The sequence below is a fragment of the Gordionus sp. m RMFG-2023 genome, chromosome 2, assembly GCF_954871325.1.
Source record: "Gordionus sp. m RMFG-2023 chromosome 2, tfGorSpeb1-WG-v2, whole genome shotgun sequence".
Classification (NCBI taxonomy): Eukaryota; Metazoa; Nematomorpha; class Gordioida; order Chordodea; family Parachordodidae; genus Gordionus; species Gordionus sp. m RMFG-2023.
This window is the reverse complement of record NC_088776.1, coordinates 18,085,549-18,112,714: the sequence shown is the minus strand read 5'-3', so window position 1 is coordinate 18,112,714 and position 27,166 is coordinate 18,085,549. Positions and strand designations below refer to the sequence as shown.

The 27,166-nt window shown below is 27.7% G+C and overlaps 1 protein-coding gene across 1 annotated transcript in view; it reads left to right on the top strand.

Annotated features, from left to right (window-relative positions):
• Window positions 1-27,166, top strand: part of LOC135925488 (dystrophin-like) — an 89,445-nt gene that overhangs the window by 23,800 nt on the left and 38,479 nt on the right. Inside the window, exons 11-32 of the mRNA XM_065460842.1 lie at window positions 3,529-3,764; window positions 4,141-4,466; window positions 4,707-4,886; window positions 5,001-5,354; window positions 5,787-5,942; window positions 6,222-6,377; window positions 7,362-7,527; window positions 7,616-7,788; window positions 8,368-8,592; window positions 9,782-9,895; window positions 10,605-10,775; window positions 11,225-11,341; window positions 11,607-11,799; window positions 12,468-12,574; window positions 12,926-13,105; window positions 13,359-13,721; window positions 14,939-15,112; window positions 15,438-15,593; window positions 15,943-16,110; window positions 16,867-17,049; window positions 19,330-19,464; window positions 26,872-27,042. Of these exons, the coding sequence (XP_065316914.1) occupies window positions 3,529-3,764; window positions 4,141-4,466; window positions 4,707-4,886; window positions 5,001-5,354; window positions 5,787-5,942; window positions 6,222-6,377; window positions 7,362-7,527; window positions 7,616-7,788; window positions 8,368-8,592; window positions 9,782-9,895; window positions 10,605-10,775; window positions 11,225-11,341; window positions 11,607-11,799; window positions 12,468-12,574; window positions 12,926-13,105; window positions 13,359-13,721; window positions 14,939-15,112; window positions 15,438-15,593; window positions 15,943-16,110; window positions 16,867-17,049; window positions 19,330-19,464; window positions 26,872-27,042 (4,204 nt within the window). The remainder of the gene's footprint in view (window positions 1-3,528; window positions 3,765-4,140; window positions 4,467-4,706; window positions 4,887-5,000; window positions 5,355-5,786; window positions 5,943-6,221; window positions 6,378-7,361; window positions 7,528-7,615; window positions 7,789-8,367; window positions 8,593-9,781; window positions 9,896-10,604; window positions 10,776-11,224; window positions 11,342-11,606; window positions 11,800-12,467; window positions 12,575-12,925; window positions 13,106-13,358; window positions 13,722-14,938; window positions 15,113-15,437; window positions 15,594-15,942; window positions 16,111-16,866; window positions 17,050-19,329; window positions 19,465-26,871; window positions 27,043-27,166) is intronic.

Here is a 27,166-nt window from a genome sequence, read left to right as displayed (position 1 = left end):
GAAGTTCGTTTTTTTGAAAAAAATGATGAACAGCGTTCCTTTTATTTTTGATGAACTTTGAACGTGAACGCGTTCTTTTTTTTGACGAAAAACACTTTTTATTTTTATTTATTTGAAAAATTTAATATTAATCCAAATTTTTTAAGAAAAAAGTTCTATATTTTTTAATCAGATGTTTTTCCTTTTTCATATTTCAATTTTTTTATAAGAGCTAAATTCTTTTAAATTAAATTTTCCTTTACTATACCTTTTTTTCAAATCTTTAATCTAAACAAAATAAAAAAATTTTTAAAGTCACCTGGATCTTTAAAAGGATTCAAGTTAGTATAACCAAATGGAAAACAAATTCACAGGCAAGTTATAAATTGGGTTCCTTAATATAAATGGAATGAAAAACAAACTAACTGATCTCTTAAGGTTAGAAGTTGTGAAAGTAGACATTAGAGGTAATCAAGAAACCCACTGTCCAGGGAATAACACTGCAAATTTTAATGATTATAAATAGCACTTCCAAAATCTGGTCTGAGATAGCATTCCTAATAAATAAACATACATAAATTCATCATCAAATTCGTACCCGTATATGAAAGATGTGGTCTTCTCTATTTAAGCACAAATTTTAGACCCACAATAAGCAAATTTCTATGCCCCACCAATTAGAAATGAAAAATTAGGCTTCATCGACATAATAAAATACGATCCATTCCCTAACATGCAGATATAATATAATAGTTCTAGGCGATCTAAACCTGAAAATTAGTAAAGAAGCAGAATATGTTAGCAGTAATGTCTTCGGGTATGCTACCATAATAACAACCGAATAGCGAGGATAGCAAGAAACTTCTTGATTTCTGCAGAAACAAGAACTTTAAAATCGAAAATACTTTTTTTTGCCACCAAGAAATAAACATACACCTTAGTGAGGGCTCGGCAGAAATCCCAAATTGATTTCTTCACCTCTAATATTCACCAGTGGTTTGACGGCTTTAAAGCATCACAACTAATATAAGCCTGTCGGATCATAGAATGCTTGTAGCTAATATTACAGTAAAAATATATGGGGCTTTTATAACAGAATTAGACAAAACTCGACTGAATCTAGTACAATTCATTTGAAAACAACTTTACACGTAAACTCAGTAAATTACAAACGCTGGAAGATGTAATAATTTATGATCAAGTATTAAATAGAAAAAGAGCTATCTTCTTAAACATAACTATGCATCGAAATGTAGAAGTATGCTGCAAACTATTTAAAAATGATTTTGCAGAATCATATGATGGTTTGCCAAATATAAGTCTTTTTCAAGGAAAGAATGAGTGTCTAGTGGGACATTAGAAAAAACAAATCAACTAAGAATGAAGAATGGCTCGAATAATCACTTATAGAAAAACATACAGAGATTATTACGGAGTGATAGACGGATTTACTTATCAAAAAAAGCATTGATATCGATAAAGATATGAAAGAAAATAGAATTTATGACGCCTATAAAAAATTAAAATATTTCTATATACCTTGCAGTTTTAGAAAACCCACCTCTATAGTTTTAGAAAACGTAAAAGCAATCATTGACCAGGACAAAAAAATGGCATTATGGATTGATTAGTATATGATGGTCTTCGACTCAAAAGCAACTCTACCAACCAACATAAATACAAACCTCGTACCATTCCCGTCAGGTTTCTCCATTAATAAAATATCAAATGTGAAAAAACTACTAAAAAATAAAGCTCCGTAACTGGATAATATCACAGCTGAATACCTAAGATCGCACCTATCACAATATCTTTCTTTCTACTAGCCCTCTTCAATAAAATATGGGAGAACGGAAATACCCCAGTTTCCTGTGTAATTTCCCTAAAATCAAAGACCTCCAAAAATTTACTTATTACCGAGTCGTAGCCCTCATATCCTGCCTCAAAGATTTTTATGGTCTTTAAAATATAAAATCTATCATCCACACTTCATCTTTTCCCCAAATACATATGTTCTCGTACAGACCAAATAAAAACATATTAGAGCCAATATTAACCCTGAAAATAATTATGCAGAAATGTTTCACATTCAGTAGAGCTTTTGATAAACACTTCATCTTTTCCCCAAATACATATGTTCTCGTACAGACCAAATAAAAACATATTAGAGCTAATATTAACCCTGAAAATAATTATGCAGAAATGTTTCACATTCAGTAGAGCTTTTGATAATGTTAATCATGAAGCTATATGCAAAACGCTCTCATAGTATGGCCTGTAGAGCGCATTTTTAGTATAGCTAATGCCGTATTAACTGTCAAGCGTTCCCTCTGATGAAAATTTTGAAAAATTAATAAGAATTTTTTATAAATAAAATTAACCTTTTATTCGCTATATTATATTACATTTATAATTATATTATCAAAATAAATCTATATTATTTTTTATCATGGCTAATATATTGTGTTAAAAAATATACGACATTTATTTTTCTTAAATTAAATTTTAAAAAAAAATTATAAAATTTTAAACGAACGTGAACGCGTTCCTTTTTTTTGAAAGTGAATTGATTTTTGTCAATGAACGTTGAACGCGAACGCGTTCAATTTTTTAAAAAAAATGTTTACAGCTCTACATTCTTGAATCATATTTATTTCATATTTGTAGTATTTTCGAAATATTTTTATATTACCGTTAACATATAAGTATTAGCCAAAAAATATATTTCTTTATTGTATTTTATCACAAAATCCCATTCTTTTGTTTATGCAAATTCACAAGATAATATAATAAATAATTAAAATAAACATTTTAAAAAAATAATAAAATAGACAATTTAATACACAATACATTGATTAAATGTTATATATAAAATGTAAAAATAATAACTTATTTTTCAAAATGGAATATTTAGCATTTGGTGAAATGAAAAGGCAGACCATAATATAATTTACAAAAACTAATTTGAATCGACGATACAAATAAAAAGGCAACCTTGATTTAAACATGGGATGCATTGAAGTGCGCACAAATTGAACGTTTTAATGCAGCATTTCAAAGCGCAAATAAAAAAACGTAAACACAACTATGCTTAAATTGATGCGTAAACTTTTATTTTTTCAATATGAAACATCTAAATTCTAAACAAAAAAAGGCCTACCCTATATTTAATTATCAAATCTTTTTGTAATATCATAATTCCATAAGCTAAAAATATTATAGTATCATTTAATATAATTATTTTACTTTTTAGATGTTGTATACATGCTATCACTTCAAAATTTAAAAACGTTACAAGGAACGTAAATATTTTGTTTTTAAAATGCAAAAAGGAAATGTTTCCAATTTAAACGAATGCATTATTTGCGTTTTAAAACGCTGCGTTGAAACGTTCAATTTGTGGACACTATTACTTATTTTTATTTAAAAAAAGTACGACAAAACGTAAACGCTCAATTTGTGCGCATTACTATGTAAGCTTTGTTATGCCTTTTATTGTATGAATTATTTATTTATAAATTCTTACTTCTATATTACCCATACAAACAGGCTGCAAAATTCTCTCAACACCCTTCAAAAGCAACAAATAGAGGTTTTTGAAAAATGGCTCGAAGACATGGAAGGCTTGCGTATAAAGGACGAAGCTTCCTCATCCAGTTCTAGACTAGAAGATCAAATGGATCCAGAAGAAAAAAAAATTATAAAAGAAAGATTTGAGACTGGAACAAACCTCATAAAGCCTTTGTCTAATATGCTTGTGGTTGTTGATAGTGAGGACGATCAAGGTATCGATATCATCCAATTTTTTATAGATAAAAACATATAGTTCTTGATTGTTTTTCATCTTAAACTTGTTTTTTTTTCTAGTTTTTTGGAATATAATAAATCTTACCTATTAATTGTTTTTATTATGCACGAATAGGTAAATTTTCCTACTTTATTAATGGGAAAATTGGAAATTTGAAGTCAGACCACTTATAAAAAGAAGGTTCTGGGTTTTTTGTTGTGGTGATTACTTTAACTTGATTTTTTATTTGTCTATATGATGGTAGTAAAGTAATGTCTCAAAAAAGTATGTTTACAATTTAAGGTCCTATAGTTCTACGTATAAATGTTAATAATTATGTTATAGTTAAATTTTAAAATTTGCTCTCTTAAAAGAATATAAAAATCTGGAAGAAAAGCTATCCAGCCTTCAAAACAGATATCTAACTCTGTGCCAATGGCTTGAAAAGCGTTACCAACACACCCTAGGCCCTCAACTCCAAGCCATCTCCCAACTCATGATGACGAATACCACCCTTAACCAAACACCCACTGGCCAATTGGAACTGGACACGACTAATCAATTAGAGATGCGCGAAATTGGCTTAAAAGTCGATGGACTTAGGGATTGGAATAGCGGCGCCATATCTAAACTCGAAAAGTTATTGGATTATTGTCTCAATCCTAACGACTGGTCCATCTCAGATCTTCCAAATTTCGAAGTAATATAATTTCGATATAGGTATTTTTTTTTATGTTAATTATAATGTATTAATTGCTGAAGACTGGTTTTTCTATAGACCAAATTCTATTTTTTTAATATATATATTTGATCTTTCTTGTTCCATTATATATTTTGAAAAATATCGTTTGGAAAACAAGAACTAAATACAGCAAATATATTAAATTATATTATGAAAAGCTTAATGATCTTTATTATATAATACATACCACCTTTATAGGAAATAAAAAACGAATACGAAAATAAAGTAATAGAGTTCGGAGATCTGCAAAACGCATACTACGAATTTTCTAAAACCCATAAACATGACCATGATGTTGGGAAAAACATCGAAAATATCGAACGAAATTTGAATTACATTAAATTTAAAATCAACAAGATTGACAGTTTACAAACCCAAGTAATAATTGATACTAATTTTAATTTTTATAATGTTTAAATATAATCTGCTAAACATCAACAACTATAATAATTAATTTCCTTTATTCTTACCATTTCGACTCCATTATTTTAGAAATACAACCACCCTGGGCCCAGTCCTATATTTAAAAAGCTTAAACTGGACCAAATAGCTGATTACACAGGGGCCCCAAGACCCCTATCAACTATGCCACCTTTACCCTCTACCTCCAAATCTCCATTATCTAATGAAAATATTATTAAACCAAGCAAGTCTTTTGAAATCGAGGAAAAGATTCTCACTCCAAGAATTCCAACGGAAAAAATGCCTTTAGATAAATCTGACCGTCAAAATCTTTCTATAACCGATAAAAGGGCTCAGTTTATGAATAAAATTCCTTCTATAGAGATAAGCAAGGCACCAGACGTTGATCAAAATCTCACCGCAGATGATGATTTAATTGCAAAAGTATCATTAAAACACCATCAATTTTTTTGACGAGGGAATATAAAGTTATCATAATCAAGCCTTTTCTACCAAATATAATCCAATTGAAATATATTGGTTATATATAAACAAAATATAAAATATTTTAAAATAAACATTAAATTCTAATGTAATACGATGATATCCAAGATAATTATTTGCCACCCAAATAATTATCTTATGGATTAATTTTGGAGGTAAATATGCGGTGCCGAATTAGGGAAATAGTTATGCCATTGATATTTTATCCTTATTTCTTTTATTAATTAAAATATTAATAATAAAGTGTATTTTGGTTTTTAAAAATGATCAGAATTTTTTTTTAAATCATTTTATATTGGAATTTTTTATTTTGACAATAAGGAAAAACAAATACATAATATAAACAAAATTGATGTTAAAATTCCACAAAAGAAGGACAAAGCAACTGAAGATGAAATCCTCTCGGAAATACCCGAATATTTGGCCAAGAAGAGGGAAAGCCTATCTGTTCCTACCGAATTCCCTGAACTTGACCTTGCGGCAAACGAAAAACAATGGGAAGATCACATGAATAAGCCCGAAAAATCGGTTTTTTTAAATATCAATAATTAAGCGATTATTTTTTTAAAAGTATTTGTATCTACGTAGTTGCGTAATATATATGCAATTATTTTTGTCCCTAATCCTATTCGCAATTTAGTCGTCGTTTTGGTAATTATAATTATTATTTTTGACATTTAGACATTTTTTTTCCATTAATTTTGTATTATATAATTGCAATTATTTAGTTCTTTTAGAAAAAATTTTTATCTAAAAATTAAAATTGAACCCTTATTCAATGCTTTATTATTAAATAAAAATGAATAGCCAATATCCGCCTTGGAACGCCTCCACATCAACATATATGATATGCACGAGGCCCTGAAAGAGTTGGAAACGTGGTTCAGAAATGCCAGAGAACACCCTAAATTCACTTCCGTCAGTCAAACCAAGGAATTTTCGGAAGCTATCGAGAATTGTTCGGTGAGCAATTATATTATTATTTATTATACTATATCTAGCCCAGCATTAACTGTTTCACGCTTACCTTGTTTAAAATGCATTACTTATTAAATTTAAAAAATTCCTTGCTGAATTAACAGTGAACGCCATTCGACGTCATTAAAAGCTGATCGAGGTTATTAAATCCTTTATTGAGATCCCCTTAATATTGATTTTATATCTAATTTCAATCATGATAATATGATAAGTGTTTCTTTTTTTAATAGATTTTATTAGCTCATCGTGTCGCATCGCCTCTATGAATGCAGCCTAACTAACTTATTAATTATAGCGTAACGCTACCTAACTAACTAACTTATAAATTCTAACGTAACACCATTGATATATCAACAATTGATATCATAGATGCATTGATATTCACGGTATTTATCAGTATCGGCTGATACCTTCAATTTATACCCAAAATTATAATTTATTCTCAAATAAAAAAAAAATTGCTCTAGATTTGATGAGAAAAAGAAAAAGGTTGATCTACAAATATCTAAAAGATTATAAAAATAAGAAAGAGGAAAGCGATAAGTTTTTACATTTTTTTTACTCTTAAGAATTGGGTTGCGGAATTATAATTACGAAGAATAAACAAACGTAAAATTAAATAAATTACAACTACAAGTTTCATCAAAATTGAAAAGCATTTTATGGCTAAAATTAATAATCAAAAAATATTTTTGTGGAAATGGAGACTAGGGAAAAATTATATAATTTTTTTAGTCAAATAAATTAAAGTTTCAAAACTTTTGAATAAACCCCTCTTAGTCCAATAGAATAAACCCAAGAATGGCTTGCATGAATAAAATGTAAGATAGTATCTTATTTTATGCCATATTACCGTATAGGTGCTGTTATTTTATCATATCAATATCTCACCGGACCAGACCACCGTCTAGATTTTTGAATCAGAATAAACGCTAACTTATCATTTTTTCATAAATCACAATATTTTAGGCTAAGCTAGATCAAATTAAGGCTTTATGGCCTAAGATAGAAGAGAACCGTAATACTGCTCGCTCCATATCTAATAGTTTAGATAACAAAGACGAAACTGCAGTTCAAATATCGAAGGATTCGGGAAACTTGATCCATCGATGGGAGGGCTTGTTCGAACAAACTAGTAATTTAATTATCTTTTACTTTTCATTTAATGAATATGGTTTTTTAAAAGAATTAAGAAATAAAGAAAAAATTTTTATGATATAAAGATCATTACTTCGAAACGTTGGTCAACATGCTGGAAGCTCATCATTACCAAAGTTTTCAAGAGCCTCTCGCTTCTCTAAATGAATGGCTGGAGGATGTTAAAACTTCCCTCATCTCGGATCCCAACAAATATGACGAACCCGAAATTTTAAAGGAGAAGCTAAAAAAGACCCAGGTTTTATTTATAAAATAGTTAATTTTTTAAAATTAAGTTCAAGGTCCGACCTCGAAGAACATTCCTTAATTTCTTATATGTGATACTTGTGAGGAGAGGGGGGGGGTTAAAAAATTTAATGCAATCCGATTACAGTAGGGTATGGAGGAATCATTATAATTTAAATGATTTATAGTACATATTTTTTAATTTTTGAGAATAAATTTTCCCTAAGCTGTATTCCACCATAGTATCTATCTTGTCTATAACTTATATTTTACTATGAAGTTTTGAATCGATTTTTATTCACTCGATTTTTCCATCAATTTTATAAAAATATTATTAATTAAACTTAACGAAAGATTTTACCACAAAATTGTCTGAAATTTATATAGGGTAAATACTATAATTGAATACAATTCCAGCATAATCAGGACTTGAAAATTAGGAAACGCGCTCTAAAAATGGTTTAAATTTTAAAGATTTCTTTATACCACTTTATTAGGTAAAATATTGGCATTTGAAGAAAATAAAAGAGCAATAAATATATATTTCTTAAAACACGAATTAACCAAAATGATTTATCTTTTACTTATTTAGGAGATCCAAGCTACGATCGAGGCTCAGAGCCCTAACTTAACTAGCATTCGTTCCATATGGGAAGATAAATCAACCGCCGACGACGCCAGTTTTCGTTTCAGCATGAGGGACAAATTTCAAACCGATATTGATCGCGTAGTGGCTAAATACGAAGGGGTTAAGGAATTGGCTCAGGAGGCCTCTAAAGAACTGGATTCTAGACTCGCCCTAATCAAAAACTATTTGGTATTTTTTCTTAGTCTCAAACAAGCCTTAATTTAAATTATACACAAAATAACGCTACATTATTTTGAGATATTAAATTTATTTGATTTGAATTTTTACACTGGATATCTTATTGCTGTTATTTATTACTTAATTTAATAAACAATTTGCGTGCGGAAAAGGTTTTAAAGAGATAATTTGGTAATATTGTAATTGAATTGAGTAGTTTTGAACGTTTCTTTTTGTAGTAATTTGATCTATAATATAATTTAATTTAGATAAGAGTTTATTAACACCTTACGGCAATTTAAATAGTATACTTTTTTGGAATACTTATTTTGACATAAAAAAAATCCGAAATTATTTGAGTTAATTTTAGTTTTTGATATTGAATTTATTAAAATGGATGACGTCGCTAAAACTATCAATTTAGGGGTGCTAAAATAAGTCATTATTTTTATTTGGACGTAACATATTCTAAAAAAACGTTTTACTCAAATATAAAATTAGTTTACGGTGGCTATATAAAATTTTAGGGTGCCTTTTGTACTTCCCAATAAAGTTGGACAATTTTTAGCCGCTTAACCTGGTTTTAGTCCAAATCTATAATCTTAGCCACCCACTGGTTTTTAAAAAATAATATAACTCCACCTCGAAGAAAACAAAACTCTTGCCTCATGGTCTAGCGCATTTTCTTTGGTACGCACCTATAGATTAAGTCGAGTTATTTGATTTTTAGCCATTAACCCAAACTCAATTTATAGATTCGATTAGTGAAGTTCAACCAATATTGGTTCATACCGCTACACAATCCTAAATTTTTTTCAATGTCGCGCTAACCATTGAATCCAGTTAATTTGTCGGTCATATCTTATACTTGATTTGAATGCAGCCGACTACATTTTGGGATAATTTTTCGGTTTGTGAAGTAGGTGTAAACCTGCTTTAACTTTCATTAGATTCGATTAAATATAATAATATTAACACATGTATGAAACTGATTCTTGCAAAAGTAGAATATTAATATAAAATATAAAAAGCTAAAAGCAAATTTTTTAGGGGTTTTTAAATTTTTAAAAAATGATAATAAAGATAGGAAGGTATGAAAAGAGGAAAAAAAATATCACAAAATTCATCTCGGTTATTAAAATGATATTATTAGTCCATTTTTTTTTATCTATAAATGACTTATGTTATATAAAATATATAGGAAGAAGTTAATGTTTTAAAATCTTGGATGATGGATTTGAAAAGAATTATGGATACCAATGACAAATTTGATACAGAACCCAGCAGCAACAAAATCAAAGAGGAAGAATTAAAAGTTTTTTTGCATTTCGTTTAAGAAATATCATCTGATAATTTGAAAGTGCCATTTTCAAAATATTATTTTGATGCAGTCAAATAAAAATATCTGTCCGATTTTTATCTGAGCCCGATAGGGGTCGGACTGTTAACCAACTGTTTTATATCTGTTCTACTTATAGAATTATACTTTAAATGATTATTTGGAGATGGAGCACTTCAATAGTTAGATTTCGCTTTGCTTTGATTTATCAGATTTTTTTCTACCTATTGAAGTTTCGTATATTCAATTTAAATTAATATAATCATAGATAGTCTAATTTAAAAATCCATATTATACAGTTAACCACAATTAAGATATATTTAAAAATGGGTAACTTATATTGACATTTAAACGGTAAAATAAATATGGGTTTTATTGTTTATATTGATTTTGGCTGAATCATTTAAATTTATATATTTTTTTTTTAAAAAATAGAAATTAATAATTAATATATAAATGTTTATTCTATCTAATTGACTTGCAACCGAATAGAATATTCACTTTATTGACTTTTTACTTTAGGTTTTTTTCAAATATAGGCATTGCAACATACTTTTAAGGGTATATTTGGCGGGGACCCCATAAGAATATGACTAAAAGCGGAGGAACCTTATAAAAATAAAGTTATGCTAATTTTAACAGTCTAATCAACTTATATTCCTGAAAACAAAATGCATCTCATAAGGGGTTACAAGAAAATGTAGACTTGCTTAAACCGTCTCTCGATAACATCAATCTAGTTACTCCTAAAATACTGGAAAATTCCGACATTAAATTCGCCAAAAGGCTTCGAGACGAGATTCAAAACCTGAACGTAACGTGGAAACACATAACGACTCAAGCGGATAAAGATAAGGTTTAAATTTACGTAACAAATATCAAAAAAATTATATTATGAATTGTTTACTTGACATCTTATCCAGGGTTGGGCATGTTGCTTGAAAAAACCTGCTACCGTTATTAAAATAAAAAATATATTGATAAAGTTTCCACCTTTACCTCCGGTTACTTTGCATTTATTTAGAATATGTTACCATTGCATAAGCCTCTTCGTAGTTATATACTAAAAAATAAGAAATGAAAATCGAAAAATATACCGAGGAACTTTATTGACTCATTTTTATGTAAATTCTTATAAAAAGCAGTATAAAGTATAAACGATAACTAGAATTATTGTCTAATTTAATATTATATCAATTAAAGATTATCATTTTAAACAAGGATTAATTTTTCAAATAAAATCATTTCCATCTCAATATATGGCCCACATGTATTTTTATGTTTTTTTTAAATAAATTTTTTTAGTCGATATTCAGCTACGATGAATATAATAGATATTTGGATAAAATAGCTAAAGATCTTGATTCACCTAGAAACGTTGCCAGCGAGGAAGATTTAAAATGCCAAATACAACGTTTGAAAGTAATAAACTTTCAAAAAAAAAATTGTATTTATATTTAATTAGTAAGCATAAAATATTTTTTTGGATCTAAACTAAAGTATAATGATATGCTTTTTTAAAATTTTCAAACAATATATATATATCTTATCACACTACTTTTAATTCTTAATGAAATGAGATAATTTGCAATTTTTGGGCAACATTTATTTAGATATCTCTTGAAAAATAAATCAGTAGATTTATAATTTCGTAACAAACAAATCTAAATATTACAAATTTCTCTAGAACCTGAAGGACGATCTATCCAACAAGAAGACACAATTTTACGCTTCCCTACCTTCGGGTCTTTATCCGCAGGGTGCCATACCGCAAGAACAAGAAAAGGAATTAAATGGAAGATTTAACAGTCTGATGGAAAAAATTATCGGGCTCACCGATTTTTACCAAACATCTCAGCAAGATTATAACGACTTTCAGGGTATATATTTATAGTATATTATGAAAGAAAAAAAAGGATATATATATAACTTATTTAAAAATATTTATTTCGATTATGTTGGGTTTAATTGTAAAAGAAGCCCTTTAATTTTTAAATATTTTACAACTTTCTTAGATTTGGGCCACTTTTTACATATAAGCTATTCATTAATTATACCATTCTGTATTATGAATTTTTTAAAAAAATTTAAATTCTTTATTTGATAATTTAAAAAACCGTTTATAACCAACCATCCCAAACAAGAGTTTGGAACTTGGACTAAAAAGACCTACGGTTCTAAATAATTTAAAAAGTAGGTTCTGGTTTTTAAATTTTACATCTTTCCGAGAGGTTCTGGTTCTAGTTCCAAACTGTTAAAGTAATCAAAAAATAAATTAAAATATAAATTAGCTCAAAATAAAACAAACAACATTTTTTTAAACAACACATATATATAAACTAGCAATTTTGTTAGTACCCGGTTTCTGAACCAGAGCTATCTTGTTATTTTCAGTTTTAGCATACTTATTTTTTTTAAAAATATCTAAATTTCTGAACACTCGAAAACCATTTTAATCGGATTATAACTGGATTTTAAAGCGATTATCACAAAAATTTAAAAAATGAAACATATTTTCATATTCATAAAAATATAATCCCTTTAAAAGATGAAATAACCAGAGAAATAGAAAAGGTACAAACTTTGAAAATGGAATTGGAGTATTTTCCTTTTGAAGGTCACAAGGGCGAAAAAAGAAAATCTATCATTTCACAAGTTAGCCTATATTTAAATTTTTATTTTTAAATGATTTTTTGAATTCATTTCTCTTCCATAATTATTAAATATTTATTTTATATTAATTTAAATTAAAGTCTTAAATAACATTTTATTTTTGACCCACGTTCACAATCTTCACGAATAAACAACACAAAACTATAATGTAAAAAATATATAATTTTGCGATGTCCAATTTAGGTTTATGATGGTTTTATATTAAAGTATAATCCCTCTATAGAATTTTCTTTAAATTTTTTAAAATTCCTAGTGTAATATATCATGAATTATCAAACATTATTTTACCCAGAAGGCATAATATATTATACATATTATTTAAATTTTTCTTAGCTCAATGAACCTTCTATAAAATCTTTGGACGAAATTCCTAATATGCTTAAAAGGCGTATGTCATCGCTTAAAGAAAAAGCTCGTTTATTATCAAAAAACAAAATTATCCCGGCCAACGTTGAAGGCAGGATGGCAGACTATTCAGATTTAATGAAATTGGTGACTCCTCAGATCGAAGAGGTATTTTTTAGAATCCTTTTTAATTCATATAAAAATATTTAGGTTTAATTAAACCATATTTTACATAAACGAATATCGATTTAATTGTTCCATTTTTTAAAAACTCTAAATTTCATCATGGATCTGCAGTCCGATATTTTAAAACTAGCGTTAAATCAAAAAAGCAGATTTCGCATAAAAATGGGTGCCTATGCAACGCGAGTCTTATCTAATTCATTTCTTTATTAAACATCTACACATTCTTTTTACTCAGCGAGTCAAAGAATCCAGAATTTCTCCCACCAATATCAAACCTCACCGTAAATCCCCGAAAGGGAAATCCTCCAAATCCCAAGTTGAAACCGAAGGTATCGTTATTGACAATCAAGATGCTAACTCCAGGCTTGACGACGACTTATTGAAACTTCAGGAATGGATCGTGCACGAGGATGCCATGATAATGACTCATGTGGATGATGAATACAAAGCACGTGACCTATCAGAACCAGAGTATGCTGGAATGATTCGAGATTTTGTGGCGAAAGATGAGTTACTCGAAAGATTAGAGAAGGATGTAAGGGATATGAAGGACAGGGAAAAGGCGGGCATGCTGGCTAGACAGCTTCAAGTCGTTAAGGTAAATGGCTGATATTTAATTTGTTTTTTTATTTGATCTGGCCTTTTTTTATTTATGTATTGTTAAACATTTGGTTAGGTGTTTTCAATAATGGTATTGTAGGTTTGTTGGTATTCTTGATAAAAAAATCGGCATAATTATATGGAAGGCGGGCCTCCATATAATTCACGTTCGCTCACTTTGGGCAGGTCTATGACCAACATGCTTGTTATGATATGATATGAATTCTTAAATTGTTATAATTTTCCCCGTTTTACCCTAACTAATTTATGGTCTTATATATCCATTGTTGAACAAAATTATTTTATAACTTAATTATAATTAAATATATAAGATTTGAATTTTACTTTTTGACTGGCTTTTACGCATCACAGCTATCAATTACTAAAAGTGAGTTGGATAACCATTTATACGATCTGAGTTGGTTTACAGAATCATTTGATTAAATTTAAAGCATTTTAAGAGTAAATCGATTGCCCTTTTTAGCAACATCGATTTATAAAAAAAATATTAATTTTGAATTTAGATAAGAGTTGGTAACATATTGTGATTTTGAAATTTGATTTGAATAGGTTTATTATATAAAATCTATAAATATGAAACGCCTAAATTCAAGTTAATACTTTAAATATCATATAAATAAAACTTCTAAAAAATCGAGTTGAAATTGTTGACTTAATCTTTGTTTTAAAATACATATCTTCGTTTGATTATTATAAGGTTACTCCACTTTAATCAATTTTACAAGAGCGTAATTGTTGTAAATAAGAGAATTTTCAGAGTTTGAAATGGCCTACGGAAGATTTTTTTGAGAATGCTCAAGCATGATTTTTGATAAAATTTTGCCTAAAATTACAAAACTTTTTTCAAAAATTTTTTATAAAATTTTTGTGATTTTTACGCATATAAAAAATTCTTTCATACAAATTTTTTTGATAAAAGTATCTTGGTCTGGTCTTCTATAAAAAAATCTTAAATTTTGTGATCTTCAAAGATTTTTCCATCATAACTTTGGACGAAAAAATTTTCAAAATTTAAAACTAAGAATTTTTACATATTTTTATTCAAATTCACAAAAAAAAACATATTTAAAATTAATTTAAGATAAGATTTTGGATCTTAGAAGGAGAATTATAACTCTATGATAGTAATTAAGTGACTTTTATTAGCAAAATTTTTATAAATTAATCGAATCCTTTCCCATTTTATTTTAAAAGAACCGTTTTAACGATCTGAAAGCTAATTTCGAAAACTTTGAATTTCCACCCGAACTAGCCCCCAAACTTAAAAGAACGCGAATAACTTTGGCCGATTTGAAAGGCGACATCGATGAGATAAAAACGGATCATACGAAGCCCACGGATATCAAAGAACAATTGGACATATGTTTGGTATAAAATGAATATATTTCACTAAATAATGGACATCTTTATTGACATTCTTCTATGGATTTTTTGGTATTAAAAACAGAAGAATATACTCTTAAAATATTCGGTTCGTGAATATCAATTTATTATTTGAATATTAATTATATCGAATTTCATTCCTTATTCGATTCTTACAAACGAATATTAATTTCAACGACTAATATCCTCTTTTTTGTATGTAGCAGGATGTTGAATAACCCCCTCACCCTTCCTTTCCCTTCCCAAATAAATAAAAATAATTAATCAAACGAGTCAACTTCTATTTAATATTTATCACAATATATATTAGAGAGATTGTTACAGACTAGGGGAGCTAAAAAATAATACGGAGGAATTACGAAAGAATATTCCCGAGATGGTGAAGGAGGAGAAGGAGGATATCAAGAAGCAACTCGATAACAAGATGGAAGGCTTTAGGAATATTTTTAACGAAATTGCCGATAAGGTTGCAACTATTTTTTGGTTCTTTTTGGCGGGAGTAGAACAATTTATACTTTCTAAATTTTCTTCTATAAAATAGCTGTTTTTTTAGAAATAATAGATATTATTTCTTTCTTTATATTAACCTTCAAATTATTTCTTAATTTAATTACTAACGTTTGCCTTAACTCTCTCAACCAATTTTTGATTTTAAAATTACTATTTATGCTAAAAAGTTAATTTGCTTGTTACAAGCATTCTCAAAAAACAATTCTTGGCTCAAATAGAAAAATGGTACTGAACGCTACTATATTTTTATTTTTTGATTTAATAGCGTAATATAATTTTTATTCTAACTAAAATAAAATATACAGGCCAACTACAAGAAAACCTTATTAGAAAACAGTTTGAAATTAGCCGAAGATTTTCAAACCCATGCTGACCCACTTACTCAATGGATCGACACTACTACTAATCAAGTAGAAGAAAGAAAGTCCAAATTCAACGTTAATCAAATGGGCAAAGAGATTAATTGGATTGAAGTTTGAGAAAAAAATATATTGTGAAAGATATCGACAGATAATTTTACCGGTTGACTACCTCAAAAAAGGCAAATTTTAATTTAAAAAATTGTCTTCTGGCTCTGAAGGTTAGGAAATTCTTCTATAAATTTATATATCAAAATTAGATTTGTATATAACAAATGTTTTGTGAGTTGTAAATTCCTTGGTAGGATCGAATTAGCTGTTAAATTTGGACATCGTTCAAATTATTTTCCATTGAGAATGGTTTAATGTAATATTTGGAATTCAAGAGTTGAATTAGTAGAAAAATTACCCGAATTTTTATATCTTTATTTATTTTTAAATATTAAAATTTGTTATTTTAGAGGTAGTCAACCCAATAAACCTATTTAAATAAGGGCATTAAAGTATATTAATATTACTTTTATTATTACCTCCTGAACCTCTAAAGACGATTACATTTACACAACTATCTTTGCGTTGTATTCACTTTTATGACGAAATCAAAATATCTTTATATTTCTTATTTTTGCCTAAAAGATTTTTGTAGAGTAAGCTAAAGATTTTAATTTCTTAATGTTTTTAATTACGATTATTAAATTAATTTTGTCAAAAAAAGGTTATAATTTATTAAATAGGTCACTTTAAACAAAAGAACATATTGGTTTAAGCATATCACGCGAATTAAAGGTTGTTAATCCATTAAACCTGTGTTAATAATTTTTTAAGCCTCCATTTTATCCAAATTAAAAATAATTTTATTTTCGAATATAGCAAATCGAACGTGAATGTTCCGAGAAAGAAGGCTCCATAAGTAGCGCCTCAACTTTGCTGAATAGTGATAAATACAGGGATTTGCCATCGAATGTCAATATATACCAAGCTGAATTAGCAACTATTATTCATAGGCTTACGGAATTAAAGCATGAATTAGCTGATCAAAAATCCTATTACAAGGTTTGATATTTAATATATTGTACTAATCAATATTTTAGAATATAAAAGAATTTTGTCATAATTATATTAGTCACCGAAATATAAATCAGGTTTGGGGGTTTATTTTTTAGCCGAGTTAGCAGTCGCCTAATAAATTGGCGACGCTGGCGGATATGTGTTGATATATTTATAATTTATTTGAGCACACTTTCATCAGTGGTAATGATAATAAATAGACTTAAATATTGTCCGTGCCCCACCCCTATATAAATTTATTTATTCCTAATTCCTAAAAGAATTTATGATAAAATGGATATCAATTAAAGAATTGCCTTTTTACTCAAAGCCACAATCATATCAATAACATTTTATCGATTTAATAGTAGTATTAGAACAAATTTATATATAAACAGCTATCTATAAAAGCAAACAAAATATAAGATTATAAATATAAATTAGGAAATTCTATTTGATTAATGTATAATTGTCGTAAATAAATTGGATTTTATCGAGATTGTGGTTGTGCTAAAGATGTATGGCATTTAGTATTAACCCTGCTATTGAAAAGATGCTTTCGCTAAGTACACTTGTTGCAGGCATAGTGAAATTAACAAGTTGGAGAAGTTTTAATGTTTTTCTGCCAAATAGAGCATTCCTGATCTAAATTTCTATTAATCGTTACTTAGTAGGGAATGTTTTCGAGCTATCAATTATGAGTTTGATGGAAAAAATAAAAATTAAACACATATTTATATTAAATGAATTATAAATTACTAACTGATATGCCCTCAGGGAACTGGTGCATAAACCAGTAGGAGTTAACAAAAAAATGCTAAATGTACATATTTCAATTTATAATAGCAAAAAGGGAAAATAAATTTATTCAATTTTTATTTTTAATATAACTTAGAGAAATCGCAACAAATTTTTATAGTATATTTTCTTCACTTAACTTAGGAGGCGCTGATAGATATATATAATTTTTTTTAGAAATTTACTTATGACACACCTCATGGTGATGAAGAATTTCATAATGATATTAACTCAGGATGAATCAGAATATAATATCGATTCTTGATATTGATAATATTAAATATTTAGCTCAATTTTATTCTAATGATATTAAAATATCATTGGATAGAATGCATTACTTGCAGAATTTAAATTATGGCATAAAAGATGAAAACTCGTAGATAATCTTGGATGCTATGGACGCTTTACAATCATAAACAAATCCTTAACAGTTGATCATCTCTCTCTCCCACAACTGCAAGTTCCACAACTTTTGCCTTCCTTATCGGGCTATGAATGGTTAGAAGCTTTGCCCAGCTCAAACTTAGGACTTCTCTTAACAAACGAAGAATTACGCATAGCAATAGTTCTCCGTCTTGGTTGTAATATACTGGCCAACTCCACATGTACATTATGTTCCCAACCCGTTGATTGTTTTGGACACCATCTTCTTCATTGTCGATTCTCTAAAGGTAGACATTCTCGACACAGTGCAGTTAACGGCACCATTCTCCGTGCTCTACGCTCAGCTCAAATTCCAGCAACTCTCGAACCCTGTGGCCTCTCAACCGAGAATAATATACGTCCAGATGGGCTGACATTAATACCATGGAGTAATGGACTTCCATTAGCATGGGACTATACCTGCATCGACCGATTTGCTCCCTCCTTTAATAAGAACTCATTCATGCGAGCTGAAAACTCGAAAATTAATAAATACAATTCCCTAACAAATTGTAATCTCATACCAATCGTATCCGACACAACCGGGTCTTTTGGCAATCATGCCCTAACCTTCTTCAAAACCCTCGGTAAAAAAATCCGCGCCATCACTGGTGACCCTCGGGAAGGCTTCTATCTCAGACAGCGCATATCTATTGATATATGCAGATCTAACTGCATTGCCATCCATGGCTCTCTTTCTAGACCTCCTCCCACCCAACATACAATTTACTATTCTAATTATTTTATTTTTTTTATTATACAGTTTTTTATATAGATTTTATATAAATAGTTTACATGACATTTTTAATATATATATTTTTTTAAATTACGTATATATGTTTTACTTTTAACGTTCAATGTATTAAATATTATAAAGTTCTTAATAAAAAGTTTATACCTTAAAAAAAAATCTATTATATTATATCATTCAAAAAAAAATATCAAATATTTAATTATACTAAATAAAATGATATTATTTTATAGTAATTCACATGTTTGAATTTTATTGTTAGAAACTCAGATTATCAAATATAAAACATTAAGGTCTATATTTTTTTTTTAAAGGATATGGAGATAGATTACAAGAATTTCAAAGATGGTATCAACAAATTAAAAGATTGGATTGATAAAGCTCAGCCCGTAATTCAGGATAACATTGAGGATCCTGCCAAATCCCTTGAGGATAAACAAAAATTGGCGGTAAACTATTATCTTTTGTCTTTTTCCATTAATTCTTAAAACCTTTTGATGAAAATATTTTATTAACTAATATTTCTATATGAAAGAATTATAGTTTTAAATAAGTTTGAAATGTAATTTTTATAATATACTCCAATTGCGCAGATGTAATTTATTATACAAATCCTATTTTTACTATGAAAAATATTATAATATAATTATATTTTATATACATATAATAAATTGTATTTTTTTTAAATTGGAATATTCTATCTCAGGAGGTTCTGCTCTGCAAAACAATTCTGAAGTCCCTGTCTAGCTGAAAGCCAACATTTCTATTATTTCGAATATGAATATCTTATTCAATACATTAATTTGTATACTGGCTATTTCAATATTAGTACCGGGTTCGGGTCGGATACAAAATTATATAAAGTTCATTACATATATGATGAGTGTTTAAAAATCTAAAAGATTGGGTAAACACTTACTTTTTTTATTGGTTTCATCAAAAATGAAAACACCTAACTTTGACTATCTCTATTTTGAGATAATACAGTCAGATGGAAGATCGAAGTAGATATTAATTGCTTATGGATATAACAATTGTTTAAATGACTCTTAACCAATTCGTCCATAGAAATTTTCGCACACCAGGAGTATGTGATGATTAGGAACTTCAAGAGTTGCAAATTGTAAGTTTTCATAGAAATTAATATTTTATTTCATAATTTTCATCATTTAGCAGAGATTGATGATAGTTAAATATTGGTTGGGTAGGATTTCAATATGAACATCTATTCGATATAAATGAAATGTGGGAATTGAGAATAAAACCGAGTAAATGAATTGATATTCTTTTATTTCTTTCCGTTCATGAGTTGATTCCATATTCCTTCCTTATGATTTTAGGTAGAGGTCTGCTAATGGCAAAATTTTTAAGCCCGGCCCAGATGAAATTCAGTTTTTACATAGTCTGACCCGTCCAAATTTGTACCCGGCCCTGGCCCAGTTCCTATTTTTCACTAAGGTTGACAGGCACAACCTAGTAAAATATATCCTATTTTTCATTTTTGAATGTAATTAATTTGATTTTTTAAATATGTTTTCTTCATTTTATTAAATATTTATGCTATAATATAATTATGTGTCTGCAGTATGATTCATTATGTGTAATAATTCTTTTCAAATTTATGTTTTATAATACTCTATGCAGAGTTGTTAAAGTAGCGCGCTAACTTTTTTGGTAATAGCTAATAGCGGCTACTTTTTTGTAATTATTTAATTTATTAGAGCGCTACTTTTTGAAAGTAGCTAAGTAGCCGCTACTTCGCTACTTTTAAAATATATAATGAAGGTAAGTGTAAACATGAAAATTTAAATATAATATCATAATTATAATTTTTATGATTTATTATTTAATTTTGAAATTAAAATATAATTTCAATTTGTAATTTATATTTTCAATTGTATTATAAACCTAAATCACGTGTTAATAATTTAAAATGTCATCGCCTATGGATATCCAAATCGTTGAAAGTGATTCAGACAATGATATTAATGAAATGGAAGATACCAGGGAAGAGAATGTTCTTAATAGCTATAATACAAATTTCCCATTCCCTAGATTTGAAAATTTTTTAAAATAAATATATAACCAAAACTGGTTTCAAATTTATTTGTTTAAAATGTAAAAAAAAATATTTCCTCAAATCAATCCAGTAGCTATAACCTCAAAAAACACCTAAAGGTAAGTTGTCATTTTTACATTCTAATAATATTTATTTTATAAAACTGTTCATGAGTTTTAAGGAAATGGAGAAACATCTAAATAATTTTGGTATAGACGACTCTACATCCAAAAAGACTAATTCAATTCAAACCAAATTAATCAATTATGCAAATGACAATATTTCTCAGAAATTGGCTGATAAAATTATTTTTAATTTTATAATTTATACAGTTCAGCCAATGTCCTTAGTTGATAATCCATCATTTACCATGATGATTAAAACTCTATCCCCTGGTGCAACAATTTTATGCCTCCAGACACTAATGAATAAAATAGCAGATAACTTTAAAATGATGAAAGATGCTCTAATAGTAGAGTTATCAGAGATTTCATATATATGTACCATGGGAGATAGTTGAACACATAACAGAAGGTAAAAACTTATTTATATTTATAAATTGATCTGATTGAATATTTTTGAGCTTATTTGGGAATCACAGGCCATTGGCTAGACCCTAGGACTTTAAAAAGAAGATCTGTGGCATTAGCCCTCAAAATGATAATAGGATGCCAGACATACGATGTACTTGCAAATAAAATTATTGATAATCTATCTTATATTAAAAATATGTATATAAGATTAAATACGCCCTTACCCTCAAGTGCTAGTGTCGAGAGATTAGTTAATAAGGCAAAACTTATACTTTCTGATCGTCGCTCTAGACTTGGGGATGATAATATTGAAATGATTTTATTATTAAAATGCAACAAATTAGCATCAATATTTATTTTTATTACATAAATTTTTTTTTATAATCAAAACTAACTATATTTTAATATTTATAAGTGTTGATTTTTATATATTTACTATACAATGACATTATAAGCAAAAAATAAAAAATTTGTTTGTAAATTTTTTTTATAAAAAGTAGCTAAAGCTACTTTTAAAAAATACTAGCTAATAGCGAGCTACTTTTTTTGACAAATAGCGATAGCGCGCTACTTTTTTAACCAATAGCGATAGCGGTAGCGTTTAACAACTCTGACTCTATGAAACTGAGCAATTAATGATATTTGCAATTATAATATAATTTATGTGATACGATCTTATATTTATAATATTTGTATAGCTGCAGATCAAATTTAATAATTTAAAACTAACTATTCGAATTTTCGAAAATGATAGATAAAAATGTCATTTTTAAGTAAAAAAAATTGGTAGTGGTATAAAAATCGACTTGCATAAAGTATTCGTCAAAGTATTTGAATTTAAATAGTATTTTCGATTTTTTTAAGGTATTTAGAGTATTTATATTTAAAATCAATTTTTTAAAACTTATTTATATTTATATTCAAGTACTTATTTGTCTAGTAATATTCGTATTTATTCGAATATATTTTTTTGAAAATTTGCTCAATCCTGGATACGATATACGTTATTATTTTTAACGGATAAAAATCACTGTATTCTTGAAGGTTTTAAGGTAATTTAGCAGTTTTTTAATCAAATCCCATTCTGAAATAATTTATGATCCCGTTTCTATAAGTTTTAAGGTCTCTAGCTTACCCATTTTTTGAATAAAACTAATCCTATATCAATTATTCTAAGAAAATATTTCCTTAATGCGATTAAAAATATATAATGATATTTGTTGCTATATCTGATATCAATTTAATAATAAGAAATGAAACAAAAAAATGTATGGATTGAAATGATTATTTTAAGTGCTATCTTTAATATGTTATTAATATGGCAGTGTTTTTAAATTTAATTGAAAAAAACATACTGTTCAATATATTTTTCCGACACATTTTTGGCTCCGGTGTTGGCGTCGTAGGTAAAAATCATTTATATACTCTAATAATTAAGTTTTAGTAAAAAAATTTTTTAATGCTATAGTCATTTAAATTATATTGCTGGATATATTTAATAATAAAGCAATATATATTTTTATAATATTCAATCAGCAAGGTATCGCTTATTGTTATTTAATAATACAACAGGCCGTAAAATAGGAATAATTTAAAAAATTCAGGCATTGGCAGCCTGGCCGATTTAAATTTTTTTAAAAAAATATATATTAATTAATCAGATAGAAAATCATAGAATTAAGCAGTTAATATTCATTTACTGCTCAGTGCTCACATTATCAATATGCCATCTAAAAAATTAGCAAAATACTGTCAATATTATCCGAAATAACAAAATTTAAATTCCCGGCCGGCCGAAGAATAATTAAAAATAATTCAGGACTGGATTTAATTTTTTTTACTAATTGCGTCAGGCCTAAAATTTTTGACTACTGTGGACCTCTGATTTTTCTTCTCCGTTTAATGCTGATATCCAGATTTACCCAGGTTGGCCAGTTTTCCCTCTGATTTAATCATTAGGAAATTTAGTAAAGGTTTTTACAATCGGATGCCCTTCCTGACATCAACCCCTAGGTGTTTTTTTTACCCAATCGAGGAGACGGTGTTCCTATTCTAGACCCAAACCACGGGGAACCTTTTAGGCCTCCATTAGCCGTCAGAAGGCGTTGCCACTCCCTACCGCGATGAGGCTGAAGGTAGGATTTTTTTTGGGGGAGGGGATGTGGATTTCTGATTAATATAATATAATAACACAAGATTCTCGGTTAATTTTTAATAATTAGACATTTATAGTAAATTTATATTTCCAATATCAAAAAATCTTAAAATTTAGTTATAATAATTAATTGTACTAATGAATTTATTTTACCGGTAAATTAATTTAAATAATATACTTATTTTAATGGTAATCCTTTGTTTTATATATTTTTAAATGTTATTATTATATGTCGTATTGGGATATGGAATCCATGAGGATTCAAATTCTCAATTAAAACTTGATTTGACTGGAAATGCGTTTCAGCACATCTAGAATACGCAGACTTTAACCCCCTTGTACTTTTTGACTACTCTTAATTTATATAAATGTTTCATTTTAATTTAATTTGCAAAGGTTTATGGCGAAAATTTATAGGGGTAGGTTTTTGTCATGCTCGAATTAAATCAGGTCTTTTAAAAATTAAAAATCGCTCTCAGTAAATTTAAAATTGAGATACCGAATTCCCATGGATTCCTTATCCCAAAACACATCACTATTTAATAAAAGTTTTAAAGCATAAAATAAATAAATGCAGATAAAGTGCCAGAAAAGATATATTTACCGGCAAGTTTATTAAAATATTGACAAAAAAAGATATTTATTGAAAATTTTATCTGGAACCGGTATTGACTTGATTATTTATACTGGTAAATAATAAAATACTGACAATTTTTTTTTAGATTTTTTATAAAAAATAATTATAATTCCTAAAAGAATATTGAGAAATAAATAACAGCTTTTAATTAGTACAAATTAAATCCTTTATATTCATTCCTTTTCCTATTTTTCCCATTTAAATTTTATCATTTAAATTTTTCAACAATTTATTTATAATTTAAACTAGTGATCTGCATCGAGCCTAATTTAACAAACCAGGCCCGAAATTTCTAAAAAATTTGCCTGACCCGATCTCAAACAAATATATTTTTTTATTTGTCCCAAAAATCCCGACCCAAATTTAAGCCCAGCCAAATTAAAAAAAAAATATTAGGTCCCCCTACTCAGCCCAAATTATTTTTTTAAAAATAATAATCCCGTCCAAAAGCCCATTCAGGCCGAATACGGGCTGGGATTTACAGATTTCTAATTTATACTTTTATATTTTCCCAAATATTTAATAAAATATCATTATTTTGAAATATTTTTAATAATATAAGGAATGTAAAAAAACATATGAAACAATAATTTAAAAAAAACAGTATATGTTTGAATATTGTATAATTTTCAATCGAACATATAATATTTTTGAAACGATTGTGCTTGAAAATTTGCAACAAAATTCGTATAGAAAATTTCCCCAACAATTTTTTCATCCTTAAATAATTTAATTATCACTCTTGGTAAACTTCATGTAATGTTGTTAAGATTTGAGCCGATTTTAAAAAAAGGATAACTCATTTTAACCACAAAAATATTGTCTAAACCTTGAGATTTCACGAATAGTTCAAACCTTTGTGCCATCTATGCGCAAAAACTTTAGGCTTGCATTATATTTTCTGAATAATTGAGTAAGCCATTTTTAAAATTGGTTGAGCTGTTTAGCAGCATTAACTTCATGTTTAATAATTTTCAATGGATTTATATAGTTTAAGAGATTACAAGGAATTTCCCCTTTAGTTGAGCCATATAGGATATGAGCCGATATTTAATAATATGTTTTTTTATGTAGTTAACCTAACCATATTTAGTAAATGATTTATTTTATTTGAGTTGATCCCAGCTATAAATTTATTTATTATGTGCTTAGACTTTATAAATAGGCCCACCATCTTTAAAATTTTATTTATTTTTCTTATTAAAAAAACTCAACTTCTCTCCCATTTATAAATTGATTATCTTTCCTTGTTTCTCCTGGGAATAATGTAAAATACGTTGATTATTTGATTTCATAAATGTTCTCAATAAAAAAAAGATTTAATTTTTGATTTTGAAAAGTTATTTTTATTAATAATATTTATAAAATAACAACCCCCCCCCCTTCCCCATCTTTCTTCTTCCCCATTTTTTTCATTAAAAATTATTAAATGATAACAAAAATGGAAGGGAAATATCATCCACGAATATCCCAAAGATTATTCAACCTATTTTTTAAAAAAATATATATTTAACTTTAATGATTTTCGATAAAATCAAGAGATTTTTTTATTGATTGCATTGGGATTCGATTATCCGGTAAATATGTAAAAAAAAAAAGATAAAAAATTTTTTTTTTGAAAAAATAACATATTTTTAATATCACAACACAAGTAAATACATATAAATTTCTAGTGTCACTTTTATTTAAAAAAGAAATCATGTGTTTTTTATATTTGTAATTGATACTTTTAAACTTTATTATTTTAAAAAAAAAAATTGGTAGAAAATGGGGAAATAGGATTCGCGTATAAAATAATTAATTATTTTTTTGATAATATCGTGTGATGAATTGTAGATGATCTCATTCATAAAAATAGAGTTGTGGTTTATTCGTATTTTATAGATATATGGTAAGATTAAAACAATAATTGTATATTATTAAGTATCGCATAATTATTAGTATTTATGATTTGATCTGGGATAATACTGGAATTTCGAGAGGCCCCATTCATTCTTAAAAATATTATCAGATCGATTATTGGCCAATAACAACTTAATATCGCTAATGTCAGATCGGACTCAATCATTACTTTTGTTAAACGGATTTGAGTCGATTTTTAATAACGGTCAGATAAAGATTTTAGGCAGATTTGTAAAATAGAGGTCCAAAACTTTCTGCCATCTATGAGCAAAATCTCCATGTTTATATAATAATATTTTGGCTGAAATCTTAATCTGCCGTTTTTAAAAATCAATTTAAATCAGGCCCTTTAACAACACTAATCATTAAGTATATAGTGTTTTAGTTTTTAACACCCCATTTTTGAAATTAGAATAAATTTCTAAAATAGTATCCTTTAACTAAATTATTGAATTTCTATTATTTGCTTTTCGTATATTGAAAGGATATGCGGGTATTTACAGAAAAAACCCTGAAATTACACTTCACCTAGCGCTTTATTAAACTCCTATTTTATAATCGAAAATAAAGAAAACTTTAAGCGATCTTAAGAACGAGGCTCCGGGCATACGGTCTACTCTATCGAATGCACAGGTTCTGGGCTCAAGCTTAGTCGACAAAAGCGACAACTTTAGAATGATAACCCTTAGCGAATTAGCTAGCTGCAAAAAACAATTGGACGAATTGTTGCCCAAATTGGAGGTTTTAGATTTATATTTTTAAAAAAATTTCAATTATTTTTGTAAAAGAAGAAAGCTATAAATAAAGAGAGTAAAAATATATAAAGATTAAATGTTTGGTTTGGTGAAAGATTAGTAAGAAACAT